This window comes from Trachurus trachurus, assembly GCF_905171665.1.
Source record: "Trachurus trachurus genome assembly, chromosome: 10".
Classification (NCBI taxonomy): Eukaryota; Metazoa; Chordata; class Actinopteri; order Carangiformes; family Carangidae; genus Trachurus; species Trachurus trachurus.
Window position 1 is genome coordinate 18,106,520 of NC_139894.1, and position 18,574 is coordinate 18,125,093.

Below are 18,574 nucleotides of genomic sequence, written 5' to 3' on the forward strand. Positions count from 1 at the left end.
ATGGTAAAAAATAGTGGGACAGCTCGGGAAGTCGTTTGCCTAGAAATAACACACAAAGACAAGAACAAGGATGTTATTTTAACATTGAGTGAGAATACTTGATGTTGAAGGTCGGTGGAGTTGTGTTTTACCTGTGTAAAACCTTTTTACGAGAAGAAGCTGTAGAGATAGGAGAACCCAACGATCCCAATGATGGAACAGCACAATGTAATCATCATCTTTTTCTGTAGATTTGATCCAAAACAAACGTCAGTAAGACAACGGACAATCACAGGAATTGGGACTTTACTTCACAGGTCTAAACAGATGGCAGCCAAACACAACACACGTGTTATTATTCACATTCACGGACACACCAGTTTGAGGAAATATCTGAACAAAAGGAGAACAGAGGATCAGAGAGGTTAGGGTGTGTGTGAACTTGTGTGTGTGTGTGTGTGTGTAGAGAGAGAAAGGTCAAAGAGAAACACTTACCACCTCCTTTTACACGTGCATCTCTCTTTAAAAAGCTGTACTTTGCAACACTGTAGTCATCATCATGCTGTAGCAACAATGTGCTGACAACAGCATCCAATAAAAAACACACAACAGATCAATATAATATTCGGTCATGAAAATAAGTTTAAAATTCAACAGGAAAGGAAACATTACTGACAAGCAGAAAATTGTAATAAAACTCTTCAAACCAGCTTTTAAAAAACATAAAATCTTTAATCTCCGTTATAATCATTGGCACTTAAGTTAAACATCTACAACAGACTCACTTTCCTCCTTCATCTCTTACTGCAGGAGCACACGGTTTGAAGAGAAGCATCAGGATTAAACATTTGTGGACAGAAGCCAAAAGAGCAGACTGCATTGGTCCAGCGATCAAGCTGGAGGCCTCTCAATCTCAAGTGCCTCCAGCACAACCAGACAATTAAATGCACCATTCAGGCCATTCAAGACAATGGTGGCTCTCACAACGCAATGGACATATTAAGTATGTTATTGTGCTTCAAAACCCCTGCTGTGGTCAACAGCTATTGATTCAATTGAATAATCTCAGATGAATGGTAGAAATTGTATCTCTGAAACAGTACTTGTATACACAGCTAAAATCACCTGCTTTAATTACTTCATTAAAGCAACAGGGCGACATTATGGGCACTGTGGGTCAATTGATTGTGACAAATTATTTCTAACAAGAAAATAACAGGCCTAAAGAAGTGATGGTAATCAACCAAAATTACTTACTTAGTTTATTGAGGCTGTAATTTCTAGTCTGAAGTAGTTTTAACTGAGTGCATTTTGACATTAGAAATTAGACCAAATATCTGGCAGGAAATGTATCTGGTTGAAGAGCCTCCAGCCATTGAGACCATATCCTGTATGTGTTACGTTATTAACAATCAATCAAAATGTAGAATAAATTCAAAAACCACTTCTGCTTTTTTTCAGAAACAAGCTAGGTCTCCGCAGTGTTTATATAAATCTTTATGCAGGAAATGTGTGTTCATCCTCCGGGGCTTTACCCTTTTTGTTTTTTTTTGTTTATCTGAGATCTGCCTTGTCCATAAAATGCACATCCATGAATAAAATCCTTCACACGCTTTAACTCAGAACCAGTGTGCTCTCTGAGTTGAAGAACCGCTAAACGGGCAGCCGGGCACGCTGACCCTTTTTCAGGTTACAGAGCCGAGTCATATTCCGGCTTTGATACTGATAACACAAGAGTATATTAAATTCTGTTATTCGCCTGATTATCTCAGCTTCATTTGATAAATTAGACCTTTTTTTTTATATGAAAGTGCAAGAACTCTCTCAAACAAAGAAAATCCCATGACAGTGAACATACAGTAGCTAGCTTTACAATCACAACATGTGTCAAGGCTCATAAAGGCAAGAAATAAAGATAAGGGAGGTGATGTGCTTCAAAATGGTCCGAGTCGCTGGACAGTAAAATAAATACTCCCAGGCTGATTCTTTGGCTCTGGATATTGAACAATGAAACGTTTAGTGACACAGGAGATATTATGATCAGTTACTTTTCAATTCCCTTTTCGCCTCCGCAGACAATAGTTGTACTTCATGTCAGCTTTGTCTCATTTCCTCATTTACAGCAGAGCATCCTCAAACTGTCCAAGCTTTCTGAGAGAGTCAAATAAACCCACACAGACCAGGAAGGATGCTTCAGGTGCCATTGGTAAAAAAATTTTTTAAAAAAAGCATTTCAAATTTCCCAAAGAATGATTTAATGCCCACAAATCCTGTAGGTCCCCCTTTTTCCAGCTCTGAAATGTAACACCAAGCCTTCCTCTACTGGTTACAAAGACTTGGTAAAGTTCAAAGTTGATTATCTGTGGGTGAAATATTATCATGTCCATCTGCAGTGACCAGTATCAGTCTTTTCTTTGGTGGGCCAGCTGATGGAGGACAGGATGGAGTGGAGGATGATGATGAACAAACTGATGTTGGTAGCAGCTCACAGGTCCTGCTACAGTGTGAGGATGACGATGGATGAGGAGGATGAAAAACAGCCACAACAAAGACCGCACCAATAATCACCATCATCATCTTCTTCTACGGAGACACAAAGGGAGAGGGAGTGTTAATGATGGGATACATGAGAAGTGAAATGAGCCCGCAGATCAAACTGTGTGAGACTAAAGTACCGCTTTGTTTGTTAAGCAATAACCAGAGGCAAGAGCTGCAGAATAACTGGGCAAAAAACACACACCCAAGAGAACTTTAAATACACACAAACACGCCTCAAGTAAGCCCACTGGATAGAAAGACAACAAACACACACACATGCACACACAGAACCTCAGGTAAAGAACATGCAAAGCCTCCTCAAAAGCATGCATCATACCCACACCCATTGTGGCGCTACGGCGGTTATTTGCTCCAGAGTTACTCACCCTCAGCTCTCCTCTTACTCAGATCAGCTCATCAGCTTCACTTCAGTCCCACTGACAACCCGATAATGAGAGCTAGTAAGGCCAGCAAGACCACCACAACCACCACTAAAATCACCGTTTTCTGTTGGAGACAGCCAAGTACATACACCGTCAGGATCGTCCTCAGTGGGAAACGATAAGTTCGGTAAAACCTTAAAGGGATAGTTCAACATTTTGGCAAAGTGGCCCATTGCCATAATCGCTATAGTCATAGCAGTAGGTTCGTTACCTTTATTTGTCGGTGTAAGCTATTTTTAAAATGGCGGAGCACGGCAGCAGGCTGCTCAGAGCTACGCTACGGAGGCTCATGGGATTTCTTGGTTTCCCTCATCAAATTCATCAAATACACAATCCAACAACTCCAAAACGCTTTCGTGGACAAGTTGTGACCTGCACATTCACCACACCATGAGATAATAATGGAACGTTACGAGACGGAGTCGTTTTCGAGGTAAATACAGAGTCTGCTTGCTGAAAAACTGTCCCTGAACCATAGACTGTAAAAAGAATGGACGTAGCACCCGTGACGTCACCCATTGGTTTTGGGGAGTCGTTTTTGTGACTCAAATATGGCGGCCTGAACAGCGCCATGTTGGATTGGCCGGCCGAGAACCCGCCCACTGGCCTCGAAGCAGCTGTCCACGGAGCTGCTCGGACCTGTCACTCAACGTTTCCGCGCCCTAATTGGCCAGAATTTTAACCTAATAACAGTAAAACGGTAGAGTTAAAAAAAAATTCACCCCCCTCAGAGTGTGTGCGGGGGTAGAAACTATCGATTGAGAAAAAAAAACGTGCTGACACCAGGCTTTTAACATGTTTATTGAGGATGTAAAGTCGGCGATTTTAACATGGGGGTCTATGGAGAATGCTCCCTTCTGACACCAGCCCCCAGAGGAAGCCGGGGGGATTGCAGTTTTTTGAATGCGGAAGTGAGCTTCACTTCTCAAACCGACAACTGCCCCCTTGCCCTGAACGCAACGCGCATCAGTGGTTTTACATGAATTTATCTCTAAAACAACTCCGCCTCGTAACGTTCCGTTATTATCTCATAGCGTGACGAACGTGCAGGTCACAACTTGTCCACGAGAGCGTTTTGGAGTTGTTGGATTGTGTATTTGGTGAGTTTGATGAGGGAAACCAAGAAATCCCATTAGCCTCCGTAGCGTAGCTCTGAGCAGCTCGCCGCTCTGCTCCGCCGTTCTAAAAATAGCTTGCACCGACAATTAAAGGTAACGAACCTACTGCTATGACTATAGCGATTATGGCAATAGGCCAATTTGCCAAAATGTTGGACTATCCCTTTAACCATTACAGCACCTAATACTGTGTCTAACATACAGTAGTCTTTGTGTTGGTTATTCATGAGGGAATAGGTACAGTGTATGGAAACAAAGGCTGCATCAAATATCATGGTAGCTCCTCGTAGCTTGGTAACCACCAACTATCTGCATTAGTAGCTGATAAACCTGTTTTCTTTTGGCAGCACAATGTTGACTTTATGCTAACATGTCAATACAAATTTTCACACACACTTAAACAGCCAGAGGCCAACAATGTCTTCATGTACATCCAAAGATTTAAAAGAATGATGCAGTGGTCATAGACACACTGTAAACAAAGAGAAAGTTAAAGTAAAGAGAGAGAAGAAGGAGAAAAGATCTTCTGAGAGTGTGTGTGTGTGTGTGTGTGTGTGTGTGTGTGTGTGTGTGTGTGTGTGTGTGTGTGTGTGTGTGTGTGTGTGTGTGTGTGTGTGTGTGTGTGTGTGTGTGTGTGTGTGTGTGTGTGTGTGTGTGTGTGTGTGTTTGGGGGGGGGGGCGGGGTCTTGATTCTGGGTATTTGGTGTTGGGCAGGTCACAGTGGTGAGGAGAGGAGAGTTGGGGGAGTTGTCACATTTAACGGGTCAAAAAAAGGGTTTTGCTGGTGGGGATGGTCTCCATGTTGTCAGGCAGGTTTCCCAAAAGCTTTCTGTAATTAAAGCACTTTTCATATCGGCCTCCTCACTGGGTTTAACACCAGAATTGCGAAGGGCGGTGGAGGCATGTTGTTTCAAGTATTTCTGAGATAGTGAAATTCCATCCACTGTTTGAGGAATGATCCAAGAGTCTGAGGGCAGAGAAGCACAACGCACTGGAACACTTTTTATTTTTTACAGTGATTATTTTACTTTCCATTATAATGACCCCAGGCAAAACTGTATGAATATGTTTTATGTTGCAGAGAACCAGGGATGTGTCCTTGCATGTTCTTGGCTGGCTGACAACTTAGATCTCATTGTGCTCCCGTTACACAGGTCCCATCAAAATGAATTAGTGAACCATGTTAATCTCTGTCTGAACCACTGTTATCCTAAAGTGCATCTATAAATGTACACAGTTTCAGCAGTGTGATGTTCCAGGTACACTTAACCAAATTGCAATGCAGTTTGTGAACTTGAATCGGACAAGGTCTTTGTCCTGTGATCTCCAATTTAGTCTAATTTCCTCTTCTTAGTACTGTATGTATTTAACATTGACTGCCACTGATTTTAAGCAATAAAATAAATCTGTTTCTGTTGCTTTTGGGAAACCGGACTGCTGTTCTTGACCACGGTCACTCACACGGCGAGCCTCTTGCTGAAACTTTGCAGCTTTCTTAGTGTCTGCTACAGCCCTCTCCACAAAGCCCACTGATTGGTCCATGTTGCTCTCAATCCTGTCAATCATTCCACCCTAACGTGGGATGTGGTGTTGGAGGTGATGAAAAAAAAGTAACAAAAAAGAAAAGAAAGAAACGTGACAAATAATAGAGAGACAGAGAAACTGAAATCAAAAGCAGTTGCGCGTGACTGGCAATGTGCACTCAGGGCGAAGGACTGTGATGTGTCTGCACACGCTGTGGTTTGAAGGTGTCAGAGATTGAGAAACAGCTTAGTGTGTCTATGAAATAAGCAGAAAAAAATGAGGGAGAGGTCACAGAAGTGCGGCAGCAGTTGGCTGAAATACATTACCTTGCGTGCTTTGGTCTGGTACCTTACAGCTTTTTTGGTCTGTTCCCTTGCCTCTGTTATGTGGTCCACTGACTTAGATACATTCTGCTCTATGTTGTCTACAATGTCACCCTGAAAAACAACCGGTAAGATACAGTGAGATACCAAGCAACAATTACAAGTAGAACAAAAAGACAGCAGACATACAGTAACACACATGGGTTTCATATAGTCTATATAAAAAAAAAATCTTGACCAATATCATTAAATTGTCAAAAGCTTTACTGTTACATAAGTGAAGCTTATGACCGTTTCAAAATGAATCCATGGGTTTCGTTATTGTTTTTAATGCGAGGGTAATTTCATGGGCACATCATTCCAATTTATGATAATGTTGGATTATATTTTAAAACCTTTTCCAAATACAAACATAAACTTCACAGAAAATAAAAAAAATTTGACATAAAATTCACGAAACAGTGCAACGGCCCCTTACCTCCAACAAGCCTTTCCCTCAGAAAGCATGGTGCAACAAGCAGCAAGAAATATGTGGTTATACTTATGTACGCATATACACACTAATCAACAATATGTGCTTTTGTACTGATTCTAGTGTTAAGTCTCCTCTGGTGTCTGCGTTGATGTTTTAATTTGTACATCTTACTAAGTTGGTGTTGATTCCATCAATGTCGGGTGGGTGATGAGATGGAAGAGACGGTGGCAGAAGAAAGTAAAGAGAGGTGTGAGAAAGGCAGAGAGCTGGAAAAGAGGAAACAGAGGTGGATGCAGATTGATGGTCAGACCACAGCAGTGATAGGAAGAGATATAAACAGGAGAAAAGAGTTGAATGGAAACACAAAGCCATGGAAAGAAGTTTTAGGCGAATGCAAAGAGTGAATAAACAAGTAGGTGACTGATGGGTGGACAGAAATGATGGTCTGATGGATGGAAAGAGAGGAGAAGTGTACCTGGCTCTCCACCAGCATGGCAATGTCTACGAACATATCGTGCAGCTCCTTGATGCTACTTTCCAGGCGGACGATGTCTTTGTGTCTGGATTCGATCTCACTCAGGGCTTGTTTAGAGATCCCAGAGTCCACGATCTGTGGAGAGAAGTCTTATTGTTACCACACAGGATCTCAGACACACAGACGCATACACACAAATGTCTCGCCATCACATCTCAGTCTCAGTCTGAAAACGGGATGCGACAAATTTGGGAATACAAAGAAATGGATTGGATACATACAATGAGCAGTGTCACTGGTGTTAAAACGTTCAATAAATAAAACCTACCGTCCAGTCTTAACTCAGTGGCCAACACAGATTTTAGTTAAAGCTATACATACAGCCTTCCAGTGGGATCCTATGTCAGATAACTAGCATCACACATAGTTGGTCACTTCAGCATATTCAAGGAGTGCACTACAGTGGGGAAAACAGGAGAGTCTGTAGGACAGAGATCATTTCAAGACCCCTATTCTCCAAATCAGTTAAGATATGGTTTTTATCCTGTCTAAATTAAAACCAGGTCAGTGCCCAGCTTCCACAAATAGTTATTTTAGTATGACTCCCTTTGTATTTACATTTATGGTATCTTGCTCAGGTCTGGTTGAAAAGGCATTTAGTTGTTATCAAATCTGAGAAAGTCAAGTTAAACCGTGTGTCCTTGAGCATGACATTCCTCACAAGCTGTTCTGGGAACAGCACAAGTAGAAACACACTCTGTCTGTGCCCATTATACCAACTGTTTCATGGAGCTCGAAACAATACAACACAATGTTCTCTGTCATAATGTGTCAGTCTTGCAGATTGTGTTTGAGCATCTCATTTTTTCTCACGGCTCAGTTCAAATGTTATGCATCCTTGTGGGAAATAAACTGAAACTCCCCAGGATTTTCCCTCGTCTTTGCATTTGTTTTTGTTTTTTTTTAAAGAAGGATCATTTGGTTGTTACATAAGTGAAATGGAGGTAAGACGACTCAAGAGGCCACGAGAAGGCAAACTGACTTTGAGCCCAACAGGGCCAAGCACAGCTAATCTTTAACCTGTCGATATGAGGCTTTCTGAGTTTAACTGAGCAACTGACAACTTTGACACATCATGAGCAGTGTCAGGGCAAATGTTGAGGTACCGATAAACACACAAACACACATGCACTTACCCCTGCAGTGAACACAGCAGCATTACCACTCTCTAACATCTCCTCCAGTTCGTCATCTGTTGTTGCTTTTCCGGCTGGAAAAGAAAAGAAGAAATGACAATGAATATTATGGGACCATCACATGACTTAGTGTAATATCTGTGTGTGTGGGTGTCACTCACTAATCTCTAGCTGTCTCTGAATACGTCCTTTACTCCTCTCCCTGAAGTCCACCTGGGCTTCATTATACTTTGTCATGACCTCAACAAACTTCCTGGACAGCACTGCATGCTGGGAGATGACAGGACAAAGTAGAATTACCACAGCAGTAATCAATTGCTGGTTGATACGCCAACAAACTTCGGCAGTGACTCCAGTCGTATATTTTTTGAAGTTAAAGATTGAACATGGGACAAACAGAATGTGAAAAAATCTTTACATCCAGCATAAGAACAATTTCCTACGTCACCCAAAGGTCACCTGAAACTCAAGACACGCAGATCATTTACCTGTGATTTACGTATCCGCATGTCAGCTGACACCCTCTCCTGCTCCTCGGACTCCAGGTTCCTCTCGATGGCTGGAAATCAAACCAATACAATGATTTCAGCTTGAAATCAACACCACAGCACATCACATGAAATTAAATCCACGAAAAACATCCCCACTGCTCTGACAGAGAAGCTGATGAGTGTGGTGGAAGGAGGCCGACTCACTCTTGAGTTTGTTTCTTGCATTGTTGGCCATCTTCTTAATGTCGTTGGTGATGGCCTCCAGGTCATCCTGTGTTTCTGGGAAGGAAGAGATAATATACTGTAAATAAATCATATCAAATCATTATCTTACATGATGCTCTGACATTTTCAAATCAATTAAGATGATTAAGAAAAAAAAAAAAGAAGTTTTCAGACTGTTTTCCAGAATAATTTCGAGTTCTTCTTAGAAATAGTCTGACTCGATTAAATTCCATTCACAAAAAGTGCAACCACATCTTACAAAGGAGAAACATGATTAAAAATTGAGAGGTAAGAAAAAAAAATCCTGATTAAAACCCAATGTGAGTAGGTGCGTAATATGATCAGAAGAGAGAAACGGGCCCAGGTACAGGAAGTAAAGCTGTCAGTGGTATCTTACTCTGATCTGAAGTGGGGGCAGACAGGATGACCGAGTACAGCTTTTTGACCTCGGCCACATTCTCATCGATTTTATCAATACTGTTTCTGATGTCTTCAATCTGAAAAATACATTCAAAAGATATGACGTTAGAAAAAGAATGTGCGAAAATTACATTAGAGAAAGAAAAAAGCTGCCCAGTGCCCACACATCAATGCAGCGACAGCAGGAGTCACCTGAGAGAAGAACTCGTCCATAAAGGCTGCGTTGTCAATAGCGATCTCCACCTCCTCGTCATCTTGATCACACGTCTGAGAAAACACAAAGGTAAAGACTGTGTCAGACTAATACCAGTGGGCCCAGCTGGCCAGAGAGAGCGTGTTAGGGGTATTAGATGCTTCTTAGTTCGCAATCATCATGTCATCAACACCTCGGGATTAAAGGTTCACTCAGATGTTCATTGTGTTTACCAGGGTCACGGCAGGAAAACAACTGTGTGTTCCTGCGCAGCGATTTGTGTCCGTTGTTTATTCATCCTCTGTTTTATTCTACTATTTTAATAATGCCTTCTTCCATGTCTCTTGTAGTGCTTTGCTGATAAAAGCTTAATAAAACAACCCAGCTGCTGTATGGGCATTTTTTTCACTGCTAAGTACTAAACTATGTTTTCTGTGAGCCTACACCCTGATAAAAAATGCAGAATGATGTTGGTAACAATTACAGAGGCATCCTGTTCCTTTCGTATACAATGCAGACAACATGGACAGAATTAGGTGAAACCAGGCAATTAAATAATGAAAGAATGAAAATAAGGAAACAAAACTACACATGGCCAACGCTAGAAAACTGCACAGTTATCAACATCCTGTGGTATGGACACGTTGGAAATGGCAGAATATCTTCTTTTGTCCAACATCCTGTGCTATGGAGACACAAGAAGCAGCTACAGTAAAAGGCAGCCATGGTCCTAATTCTCTAGAAAACACACAGCCACCGCCATTATTATCCTCAAAATAATCAATATTGTCACAATAATCACATCATCAAACAAACTAGAACTCCTGTTCATGAGTCACAGCATTGAATAATGGCCACAAGTGTTTTTACGGAAACATCATGATGTCAAAGTGAAGTTGACCTTTGGCCACTTGGATATCAAATGTCTGTATCATTTTATCCTGTTAGTCATCTGTGTTAAATTGTGTCCAAATTTAGCATTTTTATCAGCTCATCCTTGAATCACAGTGACTGTTTGTACTGGATATAGTTTAAAGGGATAGTTCAACATTTTGGCAAATTGGCCCATTGCCATAATCGCTATAGTCACAGCAGTAGGTTCGTTACCTTTGTTTGTCGGTGCAAGCTATTTTTAGAACGGCAGAGTGGAGCGGCAGGCTGCTCAGAGCTACGTTATGGAGGCTAATGGGATTTCTTGGTTTCCCTCTTCAAACTCATCAAATACACAATCAAAAACTCCAAAACACTTTTGTGGAATCAGTTGTGACCTGCACATTCACCACGCTATGAGATAATAATGGAATGTTACGAGATGGAGTTGTTTTTGAGGTAAATACAGAGACTTCTTGCTGAAAAACTGTCCCTGAACGCAACGCGCATCAGCGGTTTTGCATGAATTTACCTCTAAAACGGGTCCATCTCGTAACGTTCCATCATTATCTCATAGCGTGGTGAATGTGCAGGTCACAACTTTTTGGAGTTGTTGGATTGTGTAGGCTATTTGATGAGTTTGATGAGGGAAACCAAGAAATCCCACTAGCCTCTGTAGAGTAGCTCTGAGCAGCTCGTGGCTGTGCGCCGCCGTTCTAAAAATAGCTTACACCGACAAATCAGGTGTTCCTGAATAGATCGCATTCACAAGAACATGAGGGAACCTTGATATTTGACCTTTGACCACCAAGATGTAATCATCCTCGAGCAACGAGCGCAAATTAACCTTGTGATTAATTTGAGTGAAACTCCCTCGAGGTGTTCTTCACATATCACATTCATGACAACGGGACAGACAACCAGAAAAGATTAGCCCTCGATGATGCAGAGGCATAAATGTACAAAGTCTTTCCCAGAAATGTTTTGTCAACAGGGTGGGTAACCTACATTTAAAACCACAAGCGACAGGGTCATACTTATCAACCAGCTTCCTCGTTACAATCTCAACATGATATGTCCACATGAAACACTCTGCCTACAATCAAGCCCACGCCCAATAAATACATCAGAAAACCAAGCTCTGCTGATGTCATAAACATGTCAAAGGAGACAGTCGGTAAACAAAGGCCAGTGCAGCTCAGTTGTTCACAAAGAGCTCGGCATTGGTGAATATTTACACGGTGGAGGACTGAACCAGTTTCCAATTGACTTCAAGAAACCACAGCTAAAGTGCAGTGTAAACAGACATCAGAGCCAAGCTGGGACAGTGTGAAGCAGAAAAAAAGACTGACTATGAGCAAATGAGTGAGAGGGACCAGCATGTTCAATTAGCTTCCCTCCTTTTTAATTACTACTGCATTTACAGCCTGATACGTTTACACTACGTTATGTTGTTTAATGAGTGGCCGAGAGTATGAGCACCTAACTTTCCCGAAGGAAGACAGGTGTGTTTTCCTGGATCCACCTGGACCAAAGCCAAAGCATGGAGTGTGTTAGTGCCAACACACCTGTCAGCTTCCCCTGCACTGTCATAACACCTGACTCAGCCTCAGTCTCCAAACTGCTAATCTCAGTCAATAAACACTTGATATAACTATACGCTACAACAGAAATATAATTTTTTCATGTATGCCCTTCCATGGTTTTGTTATTGCGTCACAAAATGCAATCATTTTAAGAGGAACCAGAAGTTACAGCTATACTACAGCAGAGTGGTCGGTTTTGATCATTTATTTAGGGCTGCAACTAATTATTGTTTTCTCTATTTGTTGTTGAGTCCGTAAAAGGTAAAACAATAGTGAAACAAAGGGCAAAGATACTTTCTCAGAGACAACTCTTCTCTGACACAGTTTAAACAAACAGCAAATGGTCACATTTGAGAAGTTTGAACCTTCTGGAAATTCTTTTGGCATTTTGAGGTTTCAGATTCAGTTTGGGGAAATCAACTATAGGATTATCTGACTATAGTTGTTGCAGCTCTAAATTGATTCATTTTGTTGTTTTTCAATAGTCTGGGGCCGTTAACTCGCTGTTTTGGTAAGCAACCGGAACCAGGGCGAGAGAGACAGGCCTTTCCGTCAAAATAAAAGCACCAAGTGAATAAAATACGGTGAAACTTTTTAATTTAAGGAATATAATTTACAAGAAAATCCCCGAGCCGTTAAGTTAACCCTTTTCTTTTATTGTATTTAATTGTATTACAAGTCATTGTCTATTTTATCCGTTTTATGTTGATGAACACTTTTACTTTGGTGAATTTGGTGATTTCCGGATCCGCTCTCAAGACCGGAACCAGACCGCAGACAAAATTCGGTGTTAATAGAAACCAGGCTCTTCTCCTCTCTGTATGACGAGCCTGGTGACGCGAGGCTAGTTTTTCAAACAACACTAATGGCTCCTCCCTCTCAAATATGCTGATTGGTCGTGTCTCTTTGTCATATGAGGTATTGCTCTAGATTTACTGCCCTGATGGACGTAAACATTTACCGGACCTGTTCAAATGAGTTGTAGGCCGTCTTTAACTTTCCACCCCTCATCTCAAAATTTGACTTGCAAATGGAGCCAGGACTATTTGGTTCAGCCTGCTGTAACTAACAACACTTGTGAACACAGACTTCCCTGGACACACACACACACACACACACACACACACACGGATACAGACACACAGACACAGACACAGACACACACACAGACACACACAGACACACACACACACACACACACACACACACACACACACACACACACACACACACACACACACACACACACACACACACACACACACACACACACACACACACACACACACACACACACACACACACACACACACACACACACACACACACACACACACACACACACACACACACGCAGCGTGTTTTTGAATCTCTCACTGAGTTATTCATCAAATACACCACTATGGCCCACACACATTATGCTCGCTCACACAGTGTTTCTGCAGTAGAGCGATAAGAACGTGCACTCACTTCCTTCCAGTGTCTCTTGTTCAGCAAAAATAAGGGGAAAGGGACTGATGTGTGCAAACAATCATCCCCCACACACACACACACACACGCTTTTGCGTAAAAACTATCGGATACTGATGATAACAGTCAGAGACAGTGGCCTTGTCTATGTTATGAGGAAAACGTTTACAACATTTCTTGTTAAACTCACTTATGACTCAACTTAGAGACACATATCACTGTTAGGAACCCAACTCCATTATTATCTTCAATCAAAAGGTTATTCGCAACACATTAACCTCACAATGCCTCTGCTCACTGCATGGGCCTTAACAGTAATGTAAGGAAGTGTACGTCAGAGTAATACACAGTGTAATCTCCTAACCTTCACGATTAGCTGCAGCTGTGACACGTGCAATGTTTGTGCGCCATAAAACTAGATAAATATTAACCGGTATTTTACAGTTTACTGTCTAATACCAAGAGGAAATGAAGACACACAAACACACCTCATCATCCTCTTTTGAAAAACAAATATATAAACAGTGAACAAAGTAGATTTAATGCCAAAATATTGACTGACAGAGTGAACCATGCCACAGCAAATTAGATTTTCTCTTGTTGGAGAAAGGGAGAAAATGCTATAATCTCATGCTTAGCTACATGTAGACTGTGCCATTATAGAATAAACACCAGATAATATTTGAACTACTTGACCCTAATAGAAGAAAACACAATTTATTCATGCAGAACATGAGTAATGGATCTGTCAACCCAGCCCTGATGCAGGCTTGTTCATCTTATTCAAAACATTTAATTAAGCTTATTCTGCATGCAAATATTCACCGTTTGTCATGTTGCATAATAAGTTCATGACTAAACAGACTCTTTTTTTTTTGCTGTAGCAGCTCATCAGACTCTCTTAACACACTGTTTCATTAAAAGGTCCAGTTACAAAACTCTTTTCACCTGATCTTTCTGGACGGTCGGATCAAATGTGAAACCGCAGTAAAGAGGGATCAAACCCATCGTTGGACAGACAAAGCACTAAGAGGACACATACATGAAAGGCCGAGCTTGTCCGATCGGCCTCTACATCCGCGTGGCAAAATAAATTTGAGCACACGCATTCACACAGACAATATGTCTGGGAGTCGAAACCTCGATGACTCATTTTCGTGCGCAAACCTATGTACACAAAAGGGCCCGTGACACCAATCACAGCCCATGCTCCACGTCCAACCCTCTGGCTCACTTATCTTTCCCATGACTCCGTCTTCTCAAAGTAACTGAGAGGTGACAACCCTGCAGACTTTGTCTCTGAGGATCATAAATGATGTAATAGTACCGGCTGTAACACTTTCAACCAAACACCGGCAGCACTTCGGGGTTGAGAAGGACTACACTGAGCTGAGAGGCAGTTGTGTAAAATACAACAATAACTGTGTACATTTGTGGATCAATCTATAGAAAGGAGAAGTAAATAGAAGGAAAAGTATTTAGAAACAGGTTTTAATTAACTCAACTCAAGCTTAAATGTCAAACGCTAACTCCAGTGTTAGCAGTGTTAAAGGGATAGTTCAACATTTTGGCAAATTGGCCCATTGCCATAATCGCTATAGTCATAGCAGTAGGTTCGTTAGCTTTAATTGTTGGTGCAAGCTATTTTTAGAACGGTGGAGCAGAGCCGCGAGCTGCTCAGAGCTACGCTACGGAGGCTCGTGGGATTTCTTGGTTTCCCTTATCAAACTCATCAAATACACAATCCAAAAACTCCAAAACGCTTCCGTGGACAAGTTGTGACCTGCACATTCACCACGCTATGAGATAATGTAACGTTATGAAACGGAGCCGTTTTCGAGGTAAATACAGACTCTGCTTGCTGAAAAACTGTCCCACGCACATCAGCGGTTTTGCATGAATTTACCTCTAAAACAACTCTGTCCCGTTATTATCTCATAGCGTGGTCAATGTGCAGGTCCCAACTTGTCCACGACAGCATTTTGGAGTTTTTGGATTGTGTATTTGATGAGTTTGATGAGGGAAAACAAGAAATTCCTTTAGCCTCCGTAGCGTAGCTCTGAGCAGCTCGCAGCTCTGCTCCACCGTTCTAAAAATAGCTTACAACGACAATTAAAGGTAACGAACCTACTGCTATGACTATGGCAATGGGCCAATTTGCCAAAATGTTGAACTATCCCTTTAATGTCAGTAACAAGAATACCTCTAGAGTGTGGTCATTTTTTTACATCTTATGTAACAAACCTCTTAAAATCAAGTAAAGGATTCAGGTATGTCTTTCATTGAGAAAATATTTTGTTTGTTTCAGCCCTGTGTGCTACATTTTCCCACTGGGTGAATTAGAACGTGAGCTGTTAACTCTCACCGCAGCGCGACAGGGAGCTAGGGGTCAGATTTACAGCAGCACAGTGACAGAAGCCAAAACACTCCATCAGGACTTGTGTTAATGCAATGGTGAAATCTGACAAGGGATTTAAAATCTCCATGTGCCACAGAAGAAGCCACGTTACTGCTATTACAATTTCCCCCCATTCAGTGATCCACTGATATCTGAGCCACGTGCTGCAGAGCAGTGATGCAGTTATTGGCTCCTGAAGGGGAAAACACTGTACTCACCAAACTAGAGAGGATATGGTTTTGACTGAAAATACATTTGAAAATACTATGAGGGAAATGGAACTGAAAGGCTGAATAAGGAACTGCGGTCATGTTGCCGTTGAGGTTTAATATGGCTGGCTGCAATTAACAATTATTTGCATTAAGTCTAAGAAAAGTGGTGATCCAAATTTTACACGTCTTCTTTTGTCCAACCTGATATCATTTTCGAGTCATTTTAAAATTTGCCGAGCTATTATTTGTTGAAAATGGTTTGAACAGGTGGCTGTGTGCAAACAGCTAACTAACAGCGTGCAGCATAAAGCCTCAGGCTCCAGTTTAAGCCACTGTCCTGGTTTCCTGTTGCTCCTCTTTCCCAAACTATAGCCTACTCCTCCTCGTCCACACACAGTAAGTCAGCTGACGTTATCACACTAGTGGCATGAGATCACATGAACATGTGCCCTCCACCCAATAAACACGCACCAATATACAGCCTGAATTACAGCCAGAAAGTTAAACATTAGAGAGAGTGAATTCAAGTAGGAAAATAAAGGTGGAGGGTGGGTGTGGATGTGGATAAGGTCAAGAGATAAAGAGACATGGTGGAAAAAGTAGTTAGGAGAGAAGCCATGACAATAGACCTGTTATGTACAGTGGCTTTACTGGTTTTAATGTAATGTTTTCAACCTCCCAAACATATGCTTGACCTATTTCACTTGCTATCTGCACTTCTTTTGAAAAGGAGCCAGCTGTGTAAGATACAGGCGCCTTGGGTGAGTGTGTGTGTGTGTGTGTGTGTGTGTGTGTGTGTGTGTGTGTGTGTGTGTGTGTGTGTGTGTGTGTGTGTGTGTGTGTGTGTGTGTGTGTGTGTGTGTGAGGAGGGGGGGCACAGTGGCCTACAGCAACTTTAAGCATAGCAAATATTTGGCCAGCAGTTTCAGGTAGCTATAGCGACACATCCAGACTTGGGTTACATTTGGATCAAGGCCTCGCCTCCCATTGAGAGCAAGTGCACTCACTGGCATTTACTCACATTTTAAGAGAGAAAACAGAACAGATTGTGATTCAGTTTGATATACATTATAATCTGACTGTGATCATACGGTATATACCCACCTTAAACTTTCTACAATGACCACATTTGTTTCATTCTCAATGGTTTAATAGAGCTTTAGAAGTGATGGCAAATTTAGATATTTTCTTCATTGATCAGTCATCATTTGATTCCAAAACTTGATCATTTTATCTCAAAAGTGTTAGATAACTGTTTAAAACACAAAGCTCAAGCAGACATCTTCATATTTCTTGTTTATCCACCAGTTAGGCCAAAAACCAACCATATGTATACACATCCTCTGATAAAAACCTGAAGAAAGCACTGTCAATAAGCTTGATGAAATGATCAATCAATTTATCATCTCAGCTTTAATGGCAAAAATTGAATGACTAGTCTGCTGTTATTTCATGTGCACAGGTCTACATCTCTGACACTCATCTCTTAGGTCATACATCATGGCTGGATGAAAAGATTGAAAGAAAAATGATATAAAACTGAACCACTTCTACATCCCCATTTCATCAACCTTACCAACCTGCAGTTCTCCTACATACACCCATCACTATTATGCCATCAAACACAGTCGATTTGATATTATCTTATCAAGTAAAGCAAAGTGTAAAAGACGTTTTTACGCATCTTATCATTATTTGGTGTGTTTTCCAGGGGTTCATCAAAGCGTACAGATACTACAGAGACAGAAAAAAAACTGGAAGCAAACTTAACATTTCCTGGACAACACTTACCGCTTTAAGTTGCTCCAATCGATCCTTCATCTTGCACGCGGTTAATTTAACACTTTTATACCAAGGCGATAAACACAATGTTGTGTAAATCGGGTCAAAAACAAGTCAAAATCTCTGAACCCCTCAGCCAGCTGGCAGGCTAGCTGTCCGGCACAAACCCACCGCCAGTTAGAAAGAAAATTAAACTCCCCAAAAGTCCTGACAAAGGTGTCTGAGAAAAACCGACTTTTTTCTCAAAACAGGAGTCTTTCCGTCGTTTTTCCATACAATATGGCTGCTGGGTTTAAAGCCACTGTTTTTTCTTTGCTAAATCTCCTCGCCCAGGGGATTAAAACAACAGTTGTGTAGAGCCGTATAATCTGTCCCTCCGCTGGACACCAGTAATCATTCTAAAACGCACTTTTCCGTCTCACGCATGCGCTGACGGAGGAGCAGCGCGAGACCCGTCCGGTAGAGATGAGGCCACGCCCTGAGCCACCTGCACCACTGATACATTCAGGTGATGTGGGAAAAATAAACTTCTTTAACAATTTCACTGCCTGGACAACAACTACACTTGCTGCCTTCCTGATTTATATTGAATACTCCTGTACTGTTTGTGGTATGGATGACAAAACTATCTCACATTTGTTTCATCACTGTATCCTACACAAAAGTGGTTTGGTTGGATGGACAAAATCATATTAAAAGGAAAACCGGACACACGATCCAGCTACAAGAAAAAGACATTTTAATTTGCTATGAGGGCAAATGAGAAAGAAAAAGACTTATTTTCTTCTTTTTTTTGTACAACTTATTTATTTTTTATTACATTTCACATTCATAAAAAAAAAAAAAAACTCCAAAC

General features: G+C 41.4%; 1 protein-coding gene across 1 annotated transcript; it reads right to left on the reverse strand.

The window, feature by feature from the left end:
* Nucleotides 1-2,343: 2,343 nt before the first annotated feature.
* stx3b (syntaxin 3b) lies at nucleotides 2,344-17,982 on the reverse strand. Its single transcript, XM_083980826.1, has 11 exons — nucleotides 17,728-17,982; nucleotides 9,400-9,474; nucleotides 9,185-9,284; nucleotides 8,767-8,841; nucleotides 8,560-8,630; nucleotides 8,233-8,341; nucleotides 8,072-8,145; nucleotides 6,876-7,010; nucleotides 5,929-6,039; nucleotides 2,904-3,024; nucleotides 2,344-2,562 (listed from the first exon to the last, which is right to left on the reverse strand). Exons 1-10 carry the CDS (start codon nucleotides 17,755-17,757, stop codon nucleotides 2,941-2,943), a joined length of 864 nt encoding a protein of 287 aa, XP_083836952.1. The 5' UTR covers nucleotides 17,758-17,982; the 3' UTR covers nucleotides 2,344-2,562; nucleotides 2,904-2,940.
* Between the last annotated feature and the right edge of the window lie 592 nt (nucleotides 17,983-18,574).

Bases quoted from the DNA above. Each gene is read 5' to 3' on its own strand.
- stx3b (XM_083980826.1), bottom strand. From the start codon at position 17,757: ATGAAGGATCGATTGGAGCAACTTAAAGCG. The intron at 8,842-9,184 runs GTAAGATACCAC...CTTCCTTCCCAG, and splicing joins TGCCCCCACTTCAGATCAGA to AAACACAGGATGACCTGGAG. The intron at 8,342-8,559 runs GTAAATGATCTG...GTCATCTCCCAG, and splicing joins TGCGGATACGTAAATCACAG to CATGCAGTGCTGTCCAGGAA.